The sequence below is a fragment of the Otolemur garnettii genome, unplaced genomic scaffold, assembly GCF_000181295.1.
Source record: "Otolemur garnettii isolate 467f Iridium unplaced genomic scaffold, OtoGar3 scaffold00134, whole genome shotgun sequence".
Lineage (NCBI taxonomy): Eukaryota > Metazoa > Chordata > Mammalia > Primates > Galagidae > Otolemur > Otolemur garnettii.
Window position 1 is genome coordinate 812,406 of NW_003852529.1, and position 23,813 is coordinate 836,218.

General features: G+C 52.5%; 1 protein-coding gene across 3 annotated transcripts in view; it reads right to left on the bottom strand.

Annotated features, from left to right (window-relative positions):
- ANO1 (anoctamin 1) overlaps positions 1 to 20,525 on the bottom strand; it is a 181,743-nt gene extending 161,218 nt beyond the window's left edge. For all 3 annotated transcript variants that reach the window (XM_023518328.1, XM_023518329.1, XM_012810511.2), the window contains exon 1: positions 20,392 to 20,525. In XM_023518328.1, the coding sequence (XP_023374096.1) occupies positions 20,392 to 20,425 (34 nt within the window). In that variant the 5' untranslated portion in view covers positions 20,426 to 20,525. The remainder of the gene's footprint in view (positions 1 to 20,391) is intronic.
- Positions 20,526 to 23,813: the final 3,288 nt, after the last annotated feature.

Here is a 23,813-nt window from a genome sequence, read left to right on the forward strand (position 1 = left end):
GGCACCGTGCTACACTGTATCACAGTGTCTGGCTCTGCTCATTCCCGGCAGTGTGCTACACTGTATCACAGTGTCTGACTCTGCTCATTCCTGGCACTGTGCTACACTGTATCACAGCGGCTGACTCTGATCATTCTGGCACCGTGCTACACTGTATCACAGCGGCTGACTCTGCTCATTCCCGGCACCGTGCTACACTGTATCACAGCGGCTGACTCTGATCATTCTGGCACCGAGCTACACTGTATCACAGTGTCTGACTCTGCTCATTCCCGGCACCCTGCCATACTGTATCACAGTGTCTGACTCTGCTCATTCGGGGCACCATGCTACACTGTATCACAGTGTCTGACTCTGCTCATTCCTGCACTGTGCTACACTGTATCACAGAGGCTGACTCTTCATTTGTGTCCTACCTTCTGGTACAGTGACTACATTGTATCCCCAGCACCTGGCACTGTAACTATCTTAAAGGAGATGCATCCTTATCTGCTGAATCAGAATTGAATAATGCATTTGACTGCAGAGATACAAGATAGTTTCCTCTATTATTTACATTCCAGTAAAGAAGAGAAACTCACTGAGTGACTATTTCCACAGAGCATCAGGTGCTGTCTATAGCTGAGACTTTCCTATAATTGTAGGTAGCATGGGGATCTCTGGGGCAAGGCCTCCATCCAGACTTTTCATTTAGCCACAGAGGCCAGGGGCAGGCTTCCCCCCAGATGGGTCATTCCCACCCCTGCTGTCAATAGGGGAATCTGCATCTGGCCGTCAAGTCAGCATTAAGTATCAGTCTCCTTGTGAGCATCCACAGCACAGCTTGTATACGATGCTCTGAATGAGAGCTGGTATGCAGGATCAGTCCAAGCACCAACTTTTATGGTTGCTATTATTTACATGCTCAAACACAACCCCCAGTGTAGTTCTACAACTACTGCTGAGGCAACCAGATATTCACATGAAAAAGACTAAAGATGGACCCTACCATACTCCATACACTAGAATTAACTCACAGTGGATCAGTGACCTAAATATAAGAATTAAAACCATAGGCTTGGCACTCGTAGCTCAGTGCTGAGGGCACTGGCCATATGCACTGGGGCTGCACGGTGGTGTTCTGGTGGGTTTGAACTGACCCAGGCCTGCTAAAACAACAATGACAATTGCAACAAAAAAATAGCTGGGCATTGTGGTGGGCACCTGTAGTCACAGCTACTTGGGAGGCTGAGACAAGAGAATTGCTTAAGCCCAAGAGTTGGAGGTTGCTGTGAGCTATGATACCATGGCACTCTACCAAGGGTAACATAGTGAGACTCTGTCTCAAAAATAAAATAATAATTATTATTATTTTGAGAAAAAAAGCAGAAAAAAAATTTATGCAGCAAAGGACATTATCAAGAAAGTGAAAATAGCTGGGCAAGGTGACTCATGCCTGTAATCCCAGCACTCTGGGAGGCTGCAGCAGGTAGATTGCCTGAGCTCACAGGTTCAAGACCAGCCTTAGCAAGAGTGAGACCGCTGTCTCCACTAAAAATAGAAAAAAATAACCCAAAAACTAGCTGTGTATTGTGGCAGGTGCCTGTAGTCCCAGCTACTTGGGAGCTGAGACAAGAGGATTGCTCAAGCCCAAGATTTTGAGGTTGCTGTGTGCTGTGGCACTCTGTCCAGGGTGACAGAGTGAGACTCTGTCTCAGAAAAAAAAAAAAAGAAAGAAAGAAAAGAAAAGTGAAATACAACCTATAGTATGAGATAAAATATTTGTAAATCATGAAATCATATAACTGGTGAGGTTTTAATATCCATGCTATATAAAGAACTTCTATAACTCAGCAAGAAAAGATTAACAATGCAATTTAAGAATGGATGAGGAATTGGATACTTCTCCAAAGAAGGTATACAGATATGTATACGAAAAAATGCTCAACATAATTACATAGTCATGAGGCAAATACAAATCAAGTCCACAGTGAAATACCACTTTATACTTGCCAGGATGGCCATAATTTAAAAAAGATGAAGAATAACAAGTGCTGATGGCAGTGGAGAGACCAGAGCCCTGGCACGCTGCTAGTGGGAGTGCAACATGGTGCCGCCAGTGGGGGAATAGGGCGGCAGCTTCTCGAAAAGGGAAGACAGAGCACGATATGATCCAGCCAGCCACTTCACTTCTAGGTTCATACCCACAAGATGTGAAAATAGAAACTCAGATTCTTAGATGTAAATTTTCACTGCAGCGTTGTTCAAGAGTTAAAAGATAGAAATAACCAATGTGTCCAATGATGGACAGATGAGTAAACAAAATGTGGTCTAGTCATACGACGGAATGTGACTCAGCCGTAACCTGAAGCAGTGGTGCAGGAGACCATGAGGACGGGCCTCGAAAACATGTTCAGTGAAAGGAGCCAGATGCAAGGGGATGACTAGGGTACGATAGCACATGAGGTATCTAGGTGGGACAGTCGCCCCGAGACAGCAGGAGGCAGACGAGCCGGGGGAGCACCAGGGAACACCAAGGGGGAGCCAGGGAAGTGGAGGGGCCATTTAATGGATGCAGAGTTTCTATCTGGGGTGATGACAAAATTTTGGAAATAGTGGTGATGGTTGCACAGCAATGTGAATATAGTTAATGCCACTGAAATGCACCCTTAAAATGATTAAAATGTTAAGGCATATACTTTACCATAATTTATAACATCCCCCCCCCCCAACAAGCAACCCTCCTCACCTATAGCTACTCAGTCCAAATCCTTGGAGCCATCCTTGATGCTTCCCCTATTCTCAGCCCCCACATCTGATGCGCCTGCAGTTTCTGTGGCCTCTCTGATCTGGCCTTCCCTGTTTCTCTCACCCAGGCCACAGCATCTCACAGCTGCATCTGCAAGGCCTCTGCCCTGTTCCTTCGGTCTGTTCTCTGTGGGGCAGCTGGAGGGATCCTGTCCCTGGGTTTTTGAGGGATGAGCAGAAGAGAGTTGGGAAGACATGCCCCAGAGGAGGATGCTGTGGGCCTCACCTTCACCCCACCTGGCCTTGTGGGAAGTGCAGACCAGAAGCTCATAGGTAAACAGCTTATTAAAAAGTAACTATGGAACTGTCAGGAAGGCATCGGTAACAACCAACTGCTCCCGGGGACTACGGGCTCAGGGTTTGCAGAGGGTGAGAAGAAACAGGTCTTAGAGCAAACAAGCTGCAGGACACTGGGGTTGGCTTCACATCTGGGTCGTACTGACTGAAGTGCGTAGTGAGGATGACGATGACAAGGGTGACAGTGGTCATTCATGCACAGAACAGAGCCAGCTCCTCGGAAGGGCTACTGACTCATGTCATCCTCACAGCAATCCTCTGGGCTTTACAGATAAGGCACAGAGCAGTTAGGTAAGTTGGCTAAGGCCACAGGGCTGCCGGCAGCAAAGCTGGGACTCAAATCTCAAGGTTAGCTCGGGAACCCGGCTCCCCGCAGCCGCACTCCCCTGCAAGTCTTCCCCTCTCAGGGCCGTGGAGCCAGCATCAGGACAAAGGGAGCCCTCAGAACTCTTTCTGTCCTCCAACTCTATGGCTTTTTGTTTCCTATTTACTGGCAAATGCCAATGGCAACCTCTGGATCTTGATGACATTAAAAGAGCTAAAGAGTGGCATGGTGCTCTAGGGCAGAGATTTCTGGCCAGTGTGCCACGAAAAATTTTAAAGATCATTAATTAAATTATTTTCAAAAGACATTAAAAATACAGTAAGTATATTCTGATCAACATAATTTAAGGGTGCCACGGAAGTTTAACTATAGTGCAAGTGTGCCAAGAGACAAAAAAGGTTGAAAAACACTGCCCCAGAAGTTCGGCAAGCCATCTTTGGCATGCCTTGATGTACCTGGTGGCCAACACAGGAATTGAGCCTGGGGCCAGTTGTAGCATCTCACTTCTGACCCCTCTGATATCCAGAGCAAGACGCTACCCACCACACAGCCGAGGAGCAGGTGAAGGGCCCAGAAGGGCCTGCACTCCAGCAGTGAGGGCTGGGTGGTCACTTGTCTGAGCCGTGATGACGGCTCAGATCCCCCAGTAAAGAAGGCTCCAGATGCTCACATCTGAGACACAGCCTGTGCCTCAGCTTGAAGACTGCACAGGCACAGAGTACAGGCCTCCATAGGACACTCTTGTGCACAGGAAACAGTTTCCTTGAGTTTCAGCTGGGTGACTCCCCCTGGGGGTGGCAGGGTAAGAGAAGGGCTGCAGCCTCAGGAGCTGGGCTGAGACATCCTGGTTCCAGACTTGGTCCCACCAGTCACCCACAGTGTGGCCTCAGTCTCTGGACAGTGGGGCTGGTTGTGTTCCATCCTCAGAGGGTTACAACGAGGATACGTGTGTAAAGCATGGCAGTCATTGCCCAGAACTTGGCCGAATGTTTGTGAACGGCGAGTTTGAGCTCTTGTGCCCGGCTGGTTATAGAATGGGCTGTTTCTACCTGTTTGGTTAAGGAAGCCGTCCTGGCCACCGGGCCAGGCAGGACAACTGCCCTCTCCCCTCTCTGGTTGGCAGAGGCTCCTCTCTCATTGCTTGAACCTTGACTTTGGTGAGCTGCACAATGTCACTTCCAGAAAAAAGCCAAATCTGGCTGTTTAAAAGGCACATGTCAGACTAAGTTCCTCCATGGGAACCCAAAGAGAAAAAAAGGGGAGGAAGGGAGGGAGAGAGAACAAGAAGGAGGCTTCCCATGCTATAGTTAGCAGCTCCGGGTTGGCGGTGGCGGCCTGATTGCAGGGCACGGAATCCCAACCAGGGCGCTTCACCCGGGCGAGTGAGCTGTGTAATTAAAGAAAACCAACCGTGTGCTGTTGCCCCCGTCACTACCCCACTCTGAGGCTCATTTAATAACCTGTGCGCTGGGAGAGGAAAAATCATCCAGGAAACATTGCCTAGGTCATTTATTTTAGAATTATTAGTATAAAAATATCCCAGACGGTGATTTATGCGCGGGCAGCGGCCGAGGAACTCAGGGACTCTCCTCCCGGTCTCTCGTCCAAGCCTCATTTGTCTCCGGGCTGTGTAAGTTCCTCGGCAGTATTTCCATTATGATTTCAAGTCATAGTAGTTACTTTATATCGCAAATAAATCTCCAGAATAGCACGGAAATATTATGTGTATTAATAGCGCCTGTAAAAACATCCGAAACCCTCGCATCCGCTGGGTCACGCTCCCCCGGGATCGGAGCAGCCTGGCTGGCTCAGCAGATGCCGCCCTGGGCGCCACTCAGGGGCCCTCGCGGCACCCCCCAGCCCCTGCCCAGCCTGGCACTCTGTTATCTGCTTGTCTGTCGGTGCCCCCATCGACCTGTCACCGACAAAGGCCCTCCCCTCTCGTCTTCCCCTGGGAGCCGCGCAGACAGTCCCCGCCACCAGAGACGGGGGTCCCTGTTTCCTGCTCCCCAAGCGCCCCTTAGTCCTCGGTGCGCCGTCGTCCCCCAGCGTCCCAGATGCAGCTGCAGCGACGCTTACTGTCCCACACCCCCTTGCCATCCCTGGATACTCACGGGCTGCGGGGTCTTTCTTGGGGGACAGCCCCTCCAGGCCAATGTCGCCCTCCTGCATGTTGCCGTTCCCTCCCTGGGTCTGGTGCATCCTGGACGCACGGGGTCCAGGAGCCAGCACGACGAAGTCACCTCTCGAGGTCTGCAGCGGCTCTCAGGGCCAGGGTCCGAGCCTAGCTCGGCAGGGGACAGTTCCCCTCCTCCCCAGAGGCAGAACGCGAAGCCGCGCGCCAGAGCCAAACTTGGCTGCCCTCGCGCACCGCCGCGCACTCCTCCCCCTCGGCTTTTTGGTCCGGGGGTCCCGGCGGCCTCCCCGCCCCCCTGAGGGTTACCTGCGGACACCGCCCTTGCCCCGCCCCGCGCGCCTCCCCCGTGGCCAAAGGGTCACGGAGCTAGCGAGTGAGCGAGCGGGACGCTGGGGACTACGAGCAGCCCCGAGCTGGGCCCGCGGTCCCGGCCCGCCCCCGGCCTCCCGCTGCGCGAGGCGCGTCTCCACCGGCTCCGGACCGTCTTATCAGTCCGCGGGGGCAGTGAGGCCCTGAGCGGCCCGCGAGGCGCCCCTAGCCAGGGCCCCAGGCAAGGGCGTTGACTAAGGGGGAACGTGGACGCAGCCAGGCGCGGCTTTGGGGACAAGCGGTCCCCACATCTGTAGAGTGTCCTGGTCCCTCCCTCAGGCGGCAGGACCCTAATCAATTACTGTCAATTCTGTAGCCAGGGGTAGAAAGGAGCTGGAAGTCACAGGGCAGTGCAGGGCCTGACCTTGAATGGAGGGATCTTTGCCCCACCCCCATCCCCAGCCTATGCAAAATTTAGGAATCTGGCTAAAGAGCGAACTGCCCCAAAGTAGAAATAAAATCCCGATATTTGATGATTCGGTTAACCAAGCTAAGAGAATTTGGCCAGGGGACACCCAGGGATCCCGGCAGGAGCTCTCACTCACACCCCTGGCCCTCCCTCCTTTCCAGCTCAGGGCCCTCCGCGCAGCCGGTGCAGGGCAGGGAGCCAACAGGGACCACTCTGCAGCCCCGCCATGTTTAGAAACCAAGGTCTGGCCAATTCAGCATCCTCCCAGACAGCCGGGATGTGGGCACCCCAGGAGGGTGGGGAGAACGGTGATGATGGCGCCTCTTTGTGTATCTACAAACCTCCCTCCTGTGACATCTCCAGATAAATACAATAAATTCTGAGGCAGATCCCCGTAAACAAAACATTGAGCTGCTCCCTGCCCACAGGAGGGGCCCTGGTGGATGGGCCCAGCGGCCTGAACTTTTGAAAGGTCATTTGACAATTTCTACACATCAAGGATTAGCCCAGGACCCACGGATCACCAGCTAAGGTAGCACCACAAGGTGTCCAGCTTCAGCTGGACCCTGGGGAAGACAGACCCAGCCATCCCACGGGGGACAGACCACATGCACACGGATGTGGAAGGGATGCAGGGTGGAGTGTGAGCAGGCCTCCCTGGTCCCTGCCAGGCCTGCTGGGACTGGTACCCAACGGTCCTGCCCTGGGTGGAAAATGGTGGCAGCACAACCACAAAGAAATGTTTCCCGCTGGGTTCCCCTTCCCTGCACCCTGCAAGGTCTGTACACCGTGTAAGAAGGGGAGGGAGAGTCAACGCAGGAGCCTCAAGTAGTACGTCTCATTCAGTCTGGACTGAGACCTGGTGGGACTTCTTATTCATGGACAGGAGGCACCTGTGGAGAGCCCCAAGCCACACGTGCTGCATACTCCAGATGCCTGCCCAGGAGGGCACCGTCATTTCACAGAGCTTCTCCAGGAGGGCACCGTCATTTCACAGAGCTTCTCCCTCTCACCAGCGCTGTGCATGAGCCCAGATAAAAGCTCATTTTTCTTGGAAGGCTTCTGATAGCCAATATGATACATAGCAATTGCTCAGTTATGTAAATACGCAGAGAAAATTTTAGAATTCTTACCCCTGGAATGATGAACTATAAGCCAAAAGGCTGGGTGGGGGGAAGGAGTAAATACCTACTGAGACTATTTTTAACTGCCATTGTTTACCTTTTGGGGACTATCGTATATTTAGCCAGCTTTAAAATGCACATTATTTAATGCATTATTATTAGCAGAAATATGTTAAACAGCCATTAATAGATGTTGATTCATTCCGATTGAAGCCACTTTTTCTTTTTTTCATTTTCTTGGCTCCAATTAAGTTGGGTGCAGATAAAATCCTTCAGCTGTGCCCAGCATACGCAGAAATGCCAGTCCACAGACCCAGACGTTTAAAAAGATACTTTAGTAAATACCTGAGCCAGCTCGTTTTTTAAAAGATCGGTCTCGGCTGCTATTTTGGTAAGTATTGTCACAAGAGAGTGATGCCAGGCTGGGCTGCCCATGTGGCCCAGACAGGGATGGGGTGGCCTGGAAGAGAAATATCCAGAGCCCCCCAGCTCATTTCCAGGGAGCACCAGGCTGCAGCCCCTCTGAAACTGAAGACCAGGGAGATATTTATGTCACACAGAGCGGGCAAGTGGCCTGCCTCAGGGAGGTGGCATGCCTGTCATTACAACACACAGCCATCATTATAGAGTACAGTAATCACGGTGCACAATGCTTGTAATTACAGAAAATGGTTTCCCTTTTCAGCAAGGCTGTGAGGCAGAGAAGGCTGCTCTTGGTGAGGCTGGGGCCAGTGCTCATCCTGAGGGCTCGGCCCAGGTCTAAAATAGGCCTTGTTGGGTGGGGCCCTGGCCCCACTGGGACCAGCTCAAGTCCCTGAGCTCACAGCCGACTCACCAAAGCCACCACCAGCAGCAGCGGCAGCAGCAGCACCAAGGTCTTCCCTGCTCCCAAATGCTGCTCAGCCTAAAGAGATGTCAGAGACCAGAGCTGGTAGATGACAGTCACACCACCTGTGGCCACATTCCTCTCAATGCATCACCTACTCAGGTGACATGCACATTGTCACATATACCCACCTGTACTGCCACTTGTCATCAGAACACATACAAGGTCACAGGTCACTTACATACTGATTTCTTACAGGCTGGGGAGGCTATTTCCTCCATTGGCTTTGAGGACCTGTGATGGGGAGGGCCCTTACTCAGGTTGGTGGGGGAATGGGAGGCCAGCAAGACAGAGCCGCGTGGAGGTAACCAAGGTGAAGGGGAAGTTGAGTGGAGCCCAGGGCTCCACAGTGAGGGGCCCAATTGTGTCTTGGGCAAGTTACTTCTCAGCACCTTGGTTTGTGCTCCTGTAAAATGGGCCTTGGCAATAGCTGTTGTGAAACTGGGACAAGAATCCAACTCCCAGCCCAGAACCTGGTGCATCATAGGGATTACAGGGCACCATCGCCTGGATCGTCCTCAGCTCAGACAGACAGGGTGACATGTGGAAGGCTGAGGTGCAGATTAGAGTGGTAGTGTCCCCTGCCCTGGGGCCAGTGGTGAGTGGGTAGATTTTCCAGAGGGAGGGTGGCTTTAGGGGGTTCTAGCAGAGGCTGGGTGGAGACACAGAGGTGGGGAAGCGTGAACCCTGGGCAGGGATGGGAGCAGGCCAGCATGGGGAGTGGGCTGGCTAGTTAGTGGGGGCCCCTGGTGGCTGCAGGGGGCAGGGCTAGTAGGGGCACCTTCTTTTTAATTAAAAAAAAAAGATTATTGAGGTAAGATTTCCATAACATAAATTAACCATTTAAAAACGCACAATTTAGAGGCATTTAGTCCCTTCACGATGTTGAGCAACACATTTCTGTCTAGTTCTAGAATATTCTATCACTCCAGAGTAAAAGTAGGTGGACATCTCTGCCCTCCTGCCCTCCTCTGGCCCCTCTCTTGCCCTCCTCCAGCCTCTGATGATCCCCAGGGACTAGGGGTTCGTCTGGTGTGGTATTTCTCATACATGGAGTCACACCTCGTGTGGTCTTTCCCGCCTGGCTTCCTTTGGCGCTTTGAGGCTCCCCCACCCTGCAGCACGCATCTGAATGCCATTTCTCTTCCTGACTGTATAGTACTCCATGGTGTGGCTGTACCACAACCTGTTTATTGGCAGCCATTCGGCCTGTGTCCGATGGGTCTTTGGAAAGGATTAGAGGTGGGTGCAGGGCAGGGTGGGGCTGGCAGAGGGCGCAGTGTCTGTGTCCGGCTAACTGGCAGCGGGAGGCCCCGGGGTGGCTTCAGCTGGGGAACCGGCCCCACCCGGCCTCTCGGCAGCTGCTCACTGCTGATATGGGGGCTCCACACAGCAGAATGCAGCTGCCCGAGTGACACAGGGGACATATAGCCAGAGCAGTCTCCCCGGTCAGCTTGGCTTGCAGAGGGGCCCTCAGACAGACAAGCTGTCTGCCTCTGGTTCTCTTAGGAAAGTCTGTTTATTTAACAAACACTTAGAGAGCACTTATTGTGTGCCAGGCCCTGTTCCAAACACTTTATAAATATCAGCTCATCAGATCTGTGGGGCAGTTCTCTGTGGTAGGTTCTACTATCATTCCTACCTTACAGAGAAGTCTGAGGCTCAGAGAGGTGAGGTTCCTCGTCTGAGGTCACACAGCAGTAACTGGGCGAGCTGGGACTGAAATCTGGGCATCCTGGCCCCGAGTCTGCTCCCACTGCTGTGCTGTGAAGTAGAAGCTGGCATTTCCCCAGCACCGGCAGGGCCAGCTCTACATCCCTAATTTGAACTGGATTCTCCATCTTCCTGCATCATGATTTATTTCATATATTTCTTTAATCCAGCTCCTGATTTCAAACTTTTTATTTTTTATTTGTGGCAAAACATACATAGCATAGATTTTATCATTTTAACCACCATAAATGTCCAGTTCAGGGGCCTGGACACAAACACGGGGCTGTGCAGTCGTCACAGCCACCATCCACCACATCCACCGCCGGCCTCTTCATCTCGTCAAACTGAAAACAGCACCCATTAACACAGGGCCCCCTGCACCCCCAGCCCTGGCACCCACCAGTCTATCTCTGTCCCCATGCATTTGACGCCTCCAGGGACCCGAGTGGACCGTGAAGTATCAGTCTGTTTTGTGCGTGGCTTGTTTTACTCAGCATGATGTCCTCAAGGTTCAGCCGTATTTTATTATTTTTTTTTAGAGACAGAGTCTCACTTTATCACCCTCGGTAGAGTGTCGTGGCATCACAGCTCACAGCAATCTCTAACTCCTGGGCTCAGGCGATTCTCTTGCCTTAGCCTCCCAAGTAGCTGGGACTACAGTTGCCTGCCACAACACCCAGCTATTTTTTGGTTGTAGCTTGGCTGGCACCGGGTTTGAACCTGCCACCCTCGGTATATGGGGCCGGTGTTCTACTCACTGAGCCATAGGCGCCGCCCAGTTCATCCATATTTTAGCACGTACCAGAATTGTCTTCCCTTTTTAGGGCTTGTCAATTCATTTTTAAAACACCCAGTATCATTACTGGAAGTGGAAAATAAGAGTCATTCACTGTGAACAGATGGTCGTTAAGTAAAGCCCAATAGAAACACCTTACTGTTGGCCGGGCGTGGGGGCTCCCATCTGCAACTCCACCACTCCGGGAGGCCCAGCTGGGTGGATCTCGTGAGCTCAGGAGTTGGAGACCAGCCTGAGCAAGAGCCAGACCCTGTCTCTACTGAAAATGGAAAAACTAGCTGGGCTTCCTGGTGGGCGCCTGTAGTCCCAGCTACTCCCTGAGCCCAGCAGTCTGAGGTTGCTGTGAGCTACGCTGACATGACCGCACTCGAGCCTGGGCAACAGAGTGAGACTCTGTCTAAAGAAACCAAACCAAACCAACAAACGAGACCCCAGTAATGTTGTCCGTTTCTACCTGGAAACACTGGGGGGCCCTGAGCCCGATCCTGCACTATATGTCTGGGGAGGTGCAGAGGTGTAGAGCGCCACGCATGGGATCTGCCCGGCCCCCAAAAGACCCAAGAGAAGTCAAAGGGAAGTCTGTTCTGGCCTCGTGCTGCAACTCCCTGATTGGTAGGTCTCTGGGGCACCTCAGATCGGGTCCCTCATTTGTTGCCTGGCTATTTGAGGAAGGAGAGGTGGCCCTGGTCTCAGAGATGTCGGCCACCACACAAGACAGCCAGGACACACTCACTTGGTTATTTGCCCTACCGCAAGCACACAGATGTGGATTATTCTTCCCATTTATGGCTGAAGAAACTGACCCTGAGAGGGAGAATGGCTTGCCCATGGCCACACAGCAGGATCTGGATTCAAGCTTAGGCCAAACCGATTCTAGAAATTTCTAGAACTCTTTCTACAGTACCATATCGATCTTCCATTTATCTCTCTGGAATTGGGAATTAGCGTGGATGGACTCAATGTACCAGTTGCAACACATTATTACCAGGAATAATGAGAAAGGTACAGAAATAACAGGAAAACATCCCAGATTTTGCCCCTGTGATTTGCCACATTTAAAATCTGGGCTCTGGGTTCCTTGACCTCTCCTCGACCTTCCGTCTCTGGGTTTGTTTGCAGCACTGAGGCAGGTGAAAGGCCTCTGGGTGGACTCAGCAAGGCAGCTTCCAGGTCTGACTAACATCTAGTGGCCTGTTTACCCTTGGAGGCTGCCTGAGGGGCTCAAGGTTTTGGAACTAAATGGACTCTAATTAATGGCACAAATATTTATGCTCAATAGTCGATCAAAGAAAACACAGCCTGGTTTTTACAGAGTAAATAACCCTGATGCCAAGGCTCCTGGCATAAAGCAGAGGTGAGATTATGAACTGTAAATATGTTTCTAAGTTATTTGAAGATGGTAGATTCATAAACTCCCTTCTATAATTGAACGCACTTGGTGGCTTGTCTCCTCGAAAGGTCACAGGAATATTCAATCAGTCCGGAATAGAGCTATTGGGCTTTCATTCAGGAGTCGATGGGACGATGCCTCTTAAGAGAAGCAGAACTCCACACCCAGTGTAGTTTAAAAATAGGGCAATCAAGGAGGCCTGCAATCACCTGGTGAGTCTGCTGCTCAGGCTAGAGACTTCTGAGGTGCTTTGCCAACAAAAACATTCATCATTTTCATCTGAGCAGAGGTGGCAGCCTGGTAAAATGACCCATAGGGTGGCTGGGAATGCCATCACTTCCAAGAACAGGGGGCAAAGCCCAAAGTCACTCAGGCTCCTTTGCACAAGGGAGCAGAGTTTTCCCAAGTGCCTCTCCTTCTTTAACGTGGGCTTGAAAGATGTCAGTTTTCAGGTCAAGCTGCCCATGGGGACACCCGGCCCCAATGGCCAGGACTCTTCTCCAGAGGGCCTCCTTGAGTGATCCTGTGGGAAGCTTTCCTTGGCCCTTATCAGCCACAGCATGCAAATGGTAACTGCTCTCAGAGAGAACTGCTCATAAACCCTCCTTGGAGAGGGGAGATAACACTTTCCCAGACGCTTGGAGGGAATCTGAGAAGGAAAAGCAAACCCAGACCTCAGAAGCCTCCAAAGGGCTCAGACCATTGAGACTTTCCGCCCACGATGCTCTGGGCTGTGGGTCTCGGGTGCACAGAACCATGGCGCTGCCGTCGTCTCAGGGGACAGCCCTGGTGAGGATCTGGCTTCCTTTGTCCTTAAAAAACGGAGAGGGTAAATCCGTGTCCCCAGGCCACCTGATGACACACTTAATTTACAAATCTCAGTCTCAGAAACTCAACCAAAGTCTAGCCCTCAGAACAGGTCTGCAGTCCACATGCCCAGCAGCAGGCTGCCCGGCCACTCCTTGTCAGCTTCACAGGCAGGGCGCTGGGCGTAGTCTCTCTGACCCCAACCTGCTTGCTGGTCGATCTGTTAGGTCACTGCCGGCTAGAGCATAGCTGGCCTCTCTCTCGGTTAGCAGCACTCCTGAGTTTGCAGGCCAGCACCGTGGGCAGGGAGCGTGAGGCCTGGGCAGGACGTTTTGTGGTTTGGAACAACACTATTTGCAGCATGTAGACCGTTTCCATGGTCTTTGAACATGGCAGTGGGAACTGGCACCCCCCAGCTGTGACTGCACACACTGAGCATGAGTCTTGTGTTGTCACCTGCACCAGAGTTGGTTTGACAAGTTGAGTGATGCCTGGTGGGCTACATCTGGCCCGCCTGTTTTAACTACAGCCTAAAAGATTCCAGCCATCTCTGGCGAGCAGGGTGGCTACCTTCCATGACCAGGGAATCATCCCCTGCTCTGAAGACAGCCCCTGTGGTTCTTAGTGGCCCCGGGAGGGTATCCCCTGCACTCCTAGGGAGGGTGTGGTGAGCATTGATCTTGCTGGGGAAGGGACCCAGCACCTCACTCCCCTTTCCATTGAGGGATCCCCCACTGGTGTCTTATTGGTGGGGACAGAGCCCACTCTATGGAAGGATGGGAAGCCAGCAGCTCCATCTCTCTGGCAACTGGGCCATAGCCATGTGACCCAACCTTGGCCAATCAGATGCTCTTGTGAGTGGCTCAGCTTCTGGACCTGTGAGGGTGGGCCCTGATTCTCTGGGTGCTCCAGCCACTGCGGCAGCCATGTGCATTGCCAGGACTGTCTTACAGCAGTGTGGGGTGGACACTTGTGCTTCCTACTCACTGCCCTCCCAGGCTGCCCTCGTTCTGCCTCTCACAGAGCCTTCCATCCCATTCTTTTTAGATAGGAACCAGACTCTGTTTTTGTTGCTTGGAGTCAGGAACGCTGACCTATGGCGAGCAGAGCTTGTAGTTCTGCCCAGAGGCTGTTGGTCACAGACATCTTCCTTCTGAGTGATGGGCATGGCCTGTTTGCACGGACACTGTAAATTGTAATGGCTTGGGTCTCCCTCCTAGAACTAAGAGGCTCAGAGACGCCTTGAAGAGGTGCTCTGAGCAAATGCTTAGGGCACCATGCCACCCACAGGTGGGCCCAGGTGCCTGGGTCCTGGTGTCAGGGACAAGGACATGTGGTTCTGCTGGGTAAGAGACTAGTGATTCACACCCACCTGCCTTCAACCAGCTCAGCTGTCTTAGGCAAACGCCTGTTTCCTTTCTGTGTCTCAGTCTCCTTATCTGTAAAATGCACATCCCTTCTAGTGCCTACCCTAATTTTTGTCATGGATAGAAAGGGACCAAAAGCAGGTGGAACCGTCTGCCTTGCCCACAGTAACTATCTATAACTTCTAAATGGTATTATTATTTTTGAGACAGAATCTCACTTAGTCACCCTTGGCAGAGTGCTGCAGCATCACAGCTCACAGCAACCTCAAACTCCTGGGCTCAAGGGATCCTCTTACCCCAGCCTCCTGAGTAGCTGGGACTATAGGCGCCCACCACAACGCCCAGCTATTTTTAGAGATGAGGTCTCACTCTGGCTCAGGCTGGTCTCAAACCCATAAGCTCAGGCAATCCACCTGCCTTGGCCTCCTAGAGTTCTGGAATTATAGGCACCAGCCGCTGCTCCTGGATCCCAAATATTATTTTTAATATCTTACTTTCCGAGCCTTTTTTTTTCCTGCATTGACTTCTTCATTATGAACGTCTGAATTACTTTATTTTTGGAGGAATGTTTAATACTTTGGTAAGCTACCTCACAATCCTTTTAGAATAAGATGGAGTGTAGATACACATGATGAAATACGATGCTTGCTGTGGCCTCCCATCCTGCTTGGGAAGAATAACTCCCTGGACTTGCCAGACTGGGGGATTCAATGTATTTTTCATCTTGAATAGAGTCTTTCAGGACCAGTAGAAAATATTTAGAAAAATTAAAGACATCAGTCAGCAAGCATTAACTGAGCACCCAGAGAGGTCTACGTGTTGGGGATACAGTGCTTTTTTTTTTTTACAAAAGTTCTGCTGTTATAGAAATTTTTTATGGGGGAGAAAGAGAATATAAGCAAATGTATCGTGCTGGATGGCCAGGGGGTTCAGGAAAAATGAAGCAAAGTGAAGAGAGAGTGGTCAGACGCCAGAGAGGGCCGGGTGTGTGTGGAGGGCTGGGGGCGGGGAGGAATAGCCACGCAAGGGCCCCGAGGGCCCCATGTCACCCAGAGGTGGCCTGTCCCTCACACAACACACTCAGCTCTCTCGGCAGCGCTGGGGGAGGCTGCGGGTGCAGGGCGGTTTTGTGACCCGTGTCTTCAGGCCCAGCCCAGTATATGAGGAGACAGTGTACTCACTCACACACGAAGCACAGACTGAAAGCAGCAAAGACGATCCGATAGGTCAGGAATTGTTTTACAGCTCCAGGAAGATGATACATACGATGTTAATTATAGTGCTCGACCGTTTCCAAAGGGGAAAGACATACGGCAGTGTGTGCGTGGTCACACTCACCCAGGAAATGAGCAGCTCCACTGTGAGGCGCTTGCCTCAGGACTGAGTCAGGGTCCCTGCCTGTGCACAACAGCCCTTGCAATCAGCCAAAGGACTGTGTCCACTTAAAAACAGCGTGGGCACACACAGCTACTTCTGCACACGCAGACTGAGATACTGCTGGTGTTTCCAAGCATGGCCTATGGGGCAGACACCCTGGCATGCCAGGCCAGTTTCTCTGAACTTGCCTTTGCTTTTTTTTTTTTTTTAATGGGAGTCATTCTCGCGACACAGTCATATCTGGCTCTCTGCATGGTAGGTAAGGATGGCTCAATGGGGCGAAGGTCACCTTTTTGAGATCTGAGAGAGGAGGGAGTCACAGGCACACACTGAGAGGGCCGTTTGGATGGGGCGGCAAAGCTACCTCTGTGTTAATCTCCAGCCCCCCACCCAGCTCTGCAAATGCAATCCCCTCCTGCAACCCAAGTCTATGGTCTGGGAAGCGAGTCAGGGAAGCAGCCAGTGGGGAAAAGGCCAGGGATCCGAAAAAGGAGAAAGGAGAAGGAGAAGAAAGAAGGGGAGGAGAAAGCAAAGGAAAAGGCAAAGAGGAAAAGGTATTTTCTTTTCTTCTGCTGCTTTTTGGTGATGTCATTTTAGCTCACAGCAACTCAACTCTTGGCTCAAGGGATCCTCCTGCCTTAGCCTCCTGAGTAGCTAAAGGCACCTGCCACAGTGTCTGGCTAGTTGTTCTCTTTTTAGTAGAGATGCGGTCTTAGTCTTGCTCAGGCTGGTCTCAAACTCCTGAGCTCAAGCAATCCTCCTGCCTGGGCCTCCCAGAATGCTAGGATTACAGGTGTGAACCCATGTGCCCGACCTTCTTTGACTTTTTCTTAATAAGAAATTTCCCTACTTTTTTAGTTGACATGTGACTACTAGAACCCAAACTGCATGTCCTGGCCTCTCTTGCAAATAGGTGCAGCCGTGGGACTAAGTTTAAACCAGTAGGAATGAGTGAAAGTATATTGGCAACCTCCAGGAAGGGAGAGTACACTTCTTTGCCCTTTCTCTTTCCTGCTGGGTGGAATGCAGATCTGATGGCTTGAGCTTGAGCAGCCATCTTGGGCCATGAGGTAGATGCCTGGGGGAGGATGGTAGAGCAGCCTGGGAGAAGAGCCCCGGACTTCTGATGACTGCATGAAACCCCTGCCAGCCCTGGAATCCTGGAATGCCCACCTCTCCACTTCTTTCCTATGAGAGATAATGACTTCCACCTTTTTAAAGGTAGCGTTTCTGCTTCTTGCTGCTGAATCCGCAGAGGCCTTCCCTTGGTTCCCTCTCCCTGCAAGATGACCATTGAACTCCTCCCTCATCATAACAGAGATGAGCAAACAGCCCCAGAGAAGAGGAGTGACCTGCTGAGATCACAGAGTTCCTCTTATATAACACTTCACTTCGGACTTTTATGAAATAATTGCTAAAGCAAATAACCCCGTGTCCAGAGTGCCAGCCAAGGCCATGGCCTCTTGAGTGTTTCCTGATAGGATGTTCACACAAGGACTGATCGATGGGGCTGGTGACACTCTGAAGGTCTTCACCACCCTTGCAGGTACCTAACAAGCTCTGTCCTTACTTCCCTGGGGCTGAGCTGCAGACCCCAGGGCTGTGGGTCCCCTCGGCCCTGAACTGGGCAGCTGGGTGTGCTGGTTCTGTAAAGCTCTGGTTAAGCTTTCCGTGCATAGCATCACCATTTTGGGGGTGTCCTCAGGAGAAAGGACTTCCTTCCCTTCCTCCCTCCTTCCCTGCCTGTCTTTCTACTTGTCTGCATTTCCTGTTAAGGGAGATTTTCTTGGAAATCCTGAGAATACCACACCCCCTTCTGAAGGCAGCAATTCCCCTCCCTCCCTCGGGGACCCTTCTCTGACTGGTGAGGGGCGACCTGATTCATCCCGGCCATTCTCCTGCCATCTGGGTCTCTTGAAGCTCCCAAGCTGCCTCTTTTTCCTCCCTTAAGAACCCAGAGGGAAATTTCACAACTTGTCCTCTTGGGAAAAAAAGAGACACAATTTCCCAGTAGAGTCAGATACTGAGGGTCTCCGTCTAAAGAGGAGATGGAGGCAGTAACCAGAGGAAGGCCTTTCCCGTCTCTGGCATCAGACAGTGAACGTCACCAGGGACACGGCTGCCACATGTATCCCTTTCTCATGGGCGTCTCATACCCATTTTCCAGATGAGGCAGCTGAGAGCTGAGGGATAGAGCCCTGTCTCAGATCAGGTCCTACGATCGTCTTACCATACTTCTCAGCCTCCACCCTGTCCCTATCCATGGCCTTGAAAGACAAATCTGGGTTCTTTGGTGGCAGCTTGGGAGAAGGGGCATGGCTCATCTCTGGCAGCCATGTGCTCTAGCCCTTGTCAGGGACCCTTCCTATGGCTTCCGCACGCCTTGCCATGGCTGTCCAACATCCTGGATTGGAGTCCACTTCCATTCAGGCAGCAGGCACCAGGCAAGACCACAGCTAACCTCATTTACACTAGAGTGTGACTGACTGATTGATACACATCTAAGTGCCTCCCTTTGGAGACGCTGGAGTTATAATCAAGGGCTCTGAGAACCTAGAGCTTGGTGACAAGGGAATGAAGACCTAAGGATGCAGCATCCAATGGCATGACAAGGGGCCTTCCCAAGACTCCTTCAAGTTACAGCCCTCATGCTGCCAGCATGTGGTCAAGGCCAGATCCAAAGTCCATGGGCTGTGCAGTTGGCATAGGAGTATCACTCACCACAGCTCTTAGACCGAATCCTGCCCAAGAAGGGTCCTAGGAAGGTGAAGACTGGCATCTGAGCCCCCACGTCCTTGGAGGTTCAGACTCTGTATAAAGGGCTCAGATGGCCTGGGGAGGGACTCTACCAGAGGCATGAGTGATGCCACCACGTCTCCTTCTTCCATATTTTGGTGTGGCTGTCCGAGGGCCACTGAGGAGGAAATGGGTCCTTGGACAATCTTAGTCAGGGATCTCAAAAATTTGGCACTGACGTGGAGTCATTTGAGGCTCCTTTGTAAACACTTCATTGCTCAATGCACATTCCTCCTCCCGCTGTCTCAGCTCTCTGACACTTTGAGAACAAACCAAAAATAAAAATTAGTCCTTTTTCAGCTACTTTGTTCAGTTTTGCAAATCCTTGCTCCGTCCCTCTCTGCCCTTCAAACTTCCTTCCAGTGGAGGCCAGAGAGGCCCCAGAGATGGAGGTCATTCCTGGGGGATGGTTACTTGGCACAAGTAACCTCTGGGGAGGCGGCTCCCCCGGGGCTCCGATCTTCCTCAGGGGAGCGCAGAGCAGGAGCCACCAAGCAAGGCCTTCTCTTTTGTTGCATGGGAGGGGACATCCCAGCTAAATTCCTAGCGTTCTGTGGGGCAGGCGCCATGGGGAATTGGTCAGCCTCCTCCTCATCCACCCATTCATTCACTCATAAATGGAGTGAAGTCACTCGCTCACTCGGCAAGCATAGGGATAAATGATGGGCTGGTCAGAAGGGTACACTGAGCCCCAAGGGTCCCCCAGCTGGTCTCTGATGCCAGGAAGGCCCTCAGGGGGCCCCACACACTGAGCAGGAGCCCCTCCCTAAGACAAGATTGACGAGAGCAATACAGCCTGCCACGTGGTCACCTGACTAGCGGTGATTAAAATGGAATCTGCTCACATACCAGGGAGCTGAGGCCCAGAGATGGAAAGGAGCTCCACACAGGGGGAGGAGGGCGGGGCTGTGGCTAGGACCTGGGCTGCCGAATTCTCAGCCTCCTTACCAGAGCGAGAGGTCTAGCGTCACTCACACCCCTCACCCAACCAGCTGTGTCACCCTCTGGCAAGTGGCTTAATTTCTCTGGGCCTCAGTTTTACTCTTGGGTAAAATGGGGTCATTACATCATTTAGTCGGTGCCAGACCCTGTGCTTAGAGCCCCAGCCATGTCCTTACCCAAAGTCCTCTGGGTAGACGCTACATATTATTAGCCCCTCTCACTGATGAAGGTACAGAGAGGTGTGGCAGCCTGTCCTAGGTGGCCCAGCTGGCAAATGAGAGAGGTCTGAGGAGGAACACAGGGGATGTGGCCCCCAAAGCCTTCAGTCATCACAAGAACCATGCTTGTAGGATCCCAGGGAGCTCAGATGTGTCATAGGCCAAAGACTCTGCTCAGAACTGGTACACGGGAAATGCAGGTACACACAGTGTAACCACAACAGAGGGAGGTGGGCTGTGCCCTCCGGGACACGGGGCACACATCTGGAAACATTTTGGGGTTGTTACAACAGAGGGTAGGGGCATCACTGATGCTGCTAACTATTCCACAATACACAGGACAGCCTCCCATGACAAAGAATTATCCAACCCCTAATGTCAACAGTGCCAAGGCTGTGAAACCCTGCAGTTGGTGGTCACTGCTCTTAGGAAGCCACCTGTATTAACCAGCCCAGTGCCAGGGCCTGCCTGCCCTGGGGCACCACTCCTGCCCTCTCCCAGCTGGACTGGGCTAGGGACTGTGTGGAAGTTGGCTCCTTGGGTCTACCATACCCTCTGCAGAAAAAAAGAGGGACAGAGTGGGTATCCAGCCCAGGCTGTGAGTGACAGCTCCCTTGCCCCCTGCTCCCCAAACCCAAGCCCCATCCTTACTGGCCAGCAGGGGGTCCAGCGCAGTCTCCTCCATCACACTCCTCTCCCACGTGCTGCCTTCAGCTTCCCAGGGGCAGGTGTGAATGTCAGAATACCCCCACCTGGCTGCCAGATACCTCCACTGCTGGAATCTGCAATAGCCACTCCCAGGGGAGCAGAATTTGCAAAATGAGTCAGCTGGCAGGAAGGTTCAAAGCCAAGTGCTTCGTGTGGGTTAATCATTACCCTCAAGACACTTCCCTGAGATCCCAATGGACCCCAAGGGCAGGGCCTTTTCAGCCTTGCCTAGGATCATGGGTGACCCCTGGTCAGCTTAACTGGCCACTGACAGCAAGGGTCAGCATCCAAGGACCCTCTGTCCCTCCATCCATGTGGCTTTAGCTCTGGAAAGCTTGGGGCATTGAAGGAGAGTGGCAAATTTCACAGCCCTCACTGACTGCCCCCCTGAGCGTGGCCTCTGTTCCTCCCGCTATGCCAGGCACTTGGCATCATCTCCTTGGATATTCTCACCAGCCCTGCAAATCAAAGTTGTGTATCTGCATTGCCCAGGGAGGTGGCAAGGAAGGCTCCAGGAGGGACCCTCCAGCCACCAATCTGGGTAACAGCAAGGAACAGAGTCAGAGTGAGCTCATTCTTTCCTGAGGGCTCTGTATCTTCAATGGATAAACGTGGTTCACCACCGCAGCTGCTCTGCAGGGTTGTCGTGAGGATTAAATGAGGTAACGCAGGTGGAGTGCCGAGGATGGTCCGGCACACAGCAGGTGCTCATTAAGTGCAGGCTGTTGGTCATGTCCCTGGGCGGTCTCAGAAGGGCAGGGATCCCTGCCTGCCATGTCAGCGCTGGGGCCGGGGAGGCACTGCTGGATGAGTGATTATGTCAAGTGTCTTGGACAGAGTCATGGAGCCATCTTGGCTGGACCCAGGTGGCTCCCACCCCCAGTGCTGTGTTCCCTTACAAAGCCCCTGAGATAGTAGTCACCTGGGAAAGGGAATTCTACATTTTTCAGGTGAGTGGTGTGGTTGGCAGCAGTACCTGGGTGTGGCTGAAGAGCTCCAACCCACATCAACCCCTGGGCTACCTGCCCTGCATCCGTGCAGATGTGGGGGTGGCAGAGCCCCAGCAGTGGTGACTGCATGGCTACCTGGCTCACATGCACCTTCCCCATGGGAGAAGGTGAGGATGTGGGGGCAGAGCCTCCAGAGGGGATTTGGGAGAACTCCTTCATGGGGGGTGGGGGGTGGAAGCTCTGGAGGTCAGGTGACCATCAGGGGGCAGCCAGGCAGGACAGCTGGGGCCTGACTGGCTGCCGGCTTCCTAATGCAAACCCACCCTCTGCAACCTCTGAGGGATGTAAATTGGAGACTGCTATCAGCAAGCGATATAATGATTCTTTCCATTTACTCATTCATCCATCTCCCCTTTCAGAGAGCATCTCCAGAGCACCTGTAAGGTTTGGAAGTGAAGCTTTGGCGTGGAGCGCAGAGATCTATTCTGATGTCTTTGTTGGCTGAGTCCCTGACACCGGGCAGGACCAGAGACATCATAGGGTCTTGTGGAGGAAGACAGGTTTGAAAATCCTATTTTGAAGGCAAGATTGATGCTGAATGATTTCCCCTGTTGTGTAGGTCTGTGCCCTCCTCCTGGGCCCTGGAAACGTGCTCTGCGCGGGCTGTACTAGTCATGCGGAAGCTTCTAGAGTTCCCTTTGGAGCTAAAATGTCCTTAGAGGTAGGTTGGGGTAGTCCCCATCCAGGGTGCGAATGCCAGCATGCTGGAGCTTTGTTTGGCATTTAAAGCCTCCTAATGGGTTTTAAACATTTACACTTGTCCTGTTATTAATACCAATTACTGAAAGTCCACCGGCCAACTGTGTCTTTCCTTTTATAAATACTGTCGGGACAGGAAGGATGCCCGAGGCTCTCAGCAGCATCAGGAGCAGTAACAAGTCTCATTTGCAAAAGAAAATTTGCAATAAATCCTCAAGGAAGAAGAGGGACCTGGCACTGGGAGCACGGAAGTTTGCCATTTAAGAAATGCCCCTGTTTTCTCTCAAGCCCCGGGATAAATTTTTAGGGACTCTCCCCACCTTTAAATCATGGCTGTGTGGAAGTTCAAAGCCGGGTTCTGCCACTCAAGGGAACCAACCTGGCTGAGACTGGGTCATCTCTCGGGTTTGTTAGTGTGTGTTTAAAAAGTGACAAATGGTTGTTTCTGCAAGGAAATTATAACTGGCTTTGGAAGGGGTTACTGGGTGCTGGGGAGGAAGGCCCAGTGCAGACCGCGTTTCTCCCGGTGCCCTCGGCCACCCGGTCTCACGGGCCTGCTATAAACAGTGAAATGTAATATTGCCTTATTTGGTCACAGAGCCAACTTATCACTTGCAGAGGCCTCTTTGGCTTTGACTTTGTGAGAAACAATTAATTCCACAACCTTGTCTGGCAGGCAGGGGGATGTGGGTGCTGCCTCCCTCGTGCCTGCCCAGGCTTCAGGACCCCCGTTGGACAGAGTCCCCTGCGGTCTGTCCTGCTGGGCTTGCTGTGCAGTTTCCTGCACGGAGCCTGGGGTGCTGCTGCCTCAGTGCAGCCGAGCTCCTGAAGTCCAGGGTCCCCGGTGGACTTTCCAGGACCAGACTAGGTGTCGGAAGAAAATCACGTGTTTCTTCACAGTGCACCCGGGGCTCACCCAGACTTGCGGAAGCAAAGCCGATTGTCTCAGGGTGGAGCAAGTGTCCCTGGATTTCGGTGGCGTCCGGGGAATACACCAGACCTGGGCAGGCTAAGCAACAGGGAGACTGTCAGGCTCGGGCTTGGCTCTTGCCTGTGTCCTGGAAGGAGCTCCTGGTTCCAGGACAGGACAGTGGGCTTCTCTTGGAGGGGCTGCCATGCCCGGAGCCTGGTGACACCAAGCAGAAGACTTGCCTTCCTTCCCAGGAGTGGCCAGCTCCCAGCGAGACTGTCCAGAGAGGGCATCATGGAAGTTTTCATGATGACAGTGGTCCCCTTGGTCCTGTGCGGGGCCAACCCCATGGGAGAGGTGTCCGTCTGGTCACCTGTTGGGGAGGAGGGCCTCTTGTTCAGGGTATTTTTCCCCAAAGCTGCTTGGAGGTGTTGTGGAGGTTCCCTCATGCTCCGTTGCCGCTCTCCATCCTCTGAGGGACGATCGGGCGGGCCAGACAATGTGAATCACAGGAAATGAAGAGGGAATGCAGAGGGGCCGTGACTCACAGGCCGACCCACCCCAGGAGGAAGCGAGGTGCATGGTGCAGCGGGAGGGGTGCAGTGCCGGGGTCTGCATGCACCCGCCAGCCCCAGGCTCAGGCTCCAGTCTGGCCACCTCCTCCGGCATGGGGCCACAGGAAATCCAGTTCTCTCTGAGTCTCAGTGTTCTCATCTGTAAAATAGGCCAGCTGTGAGAAACACCTA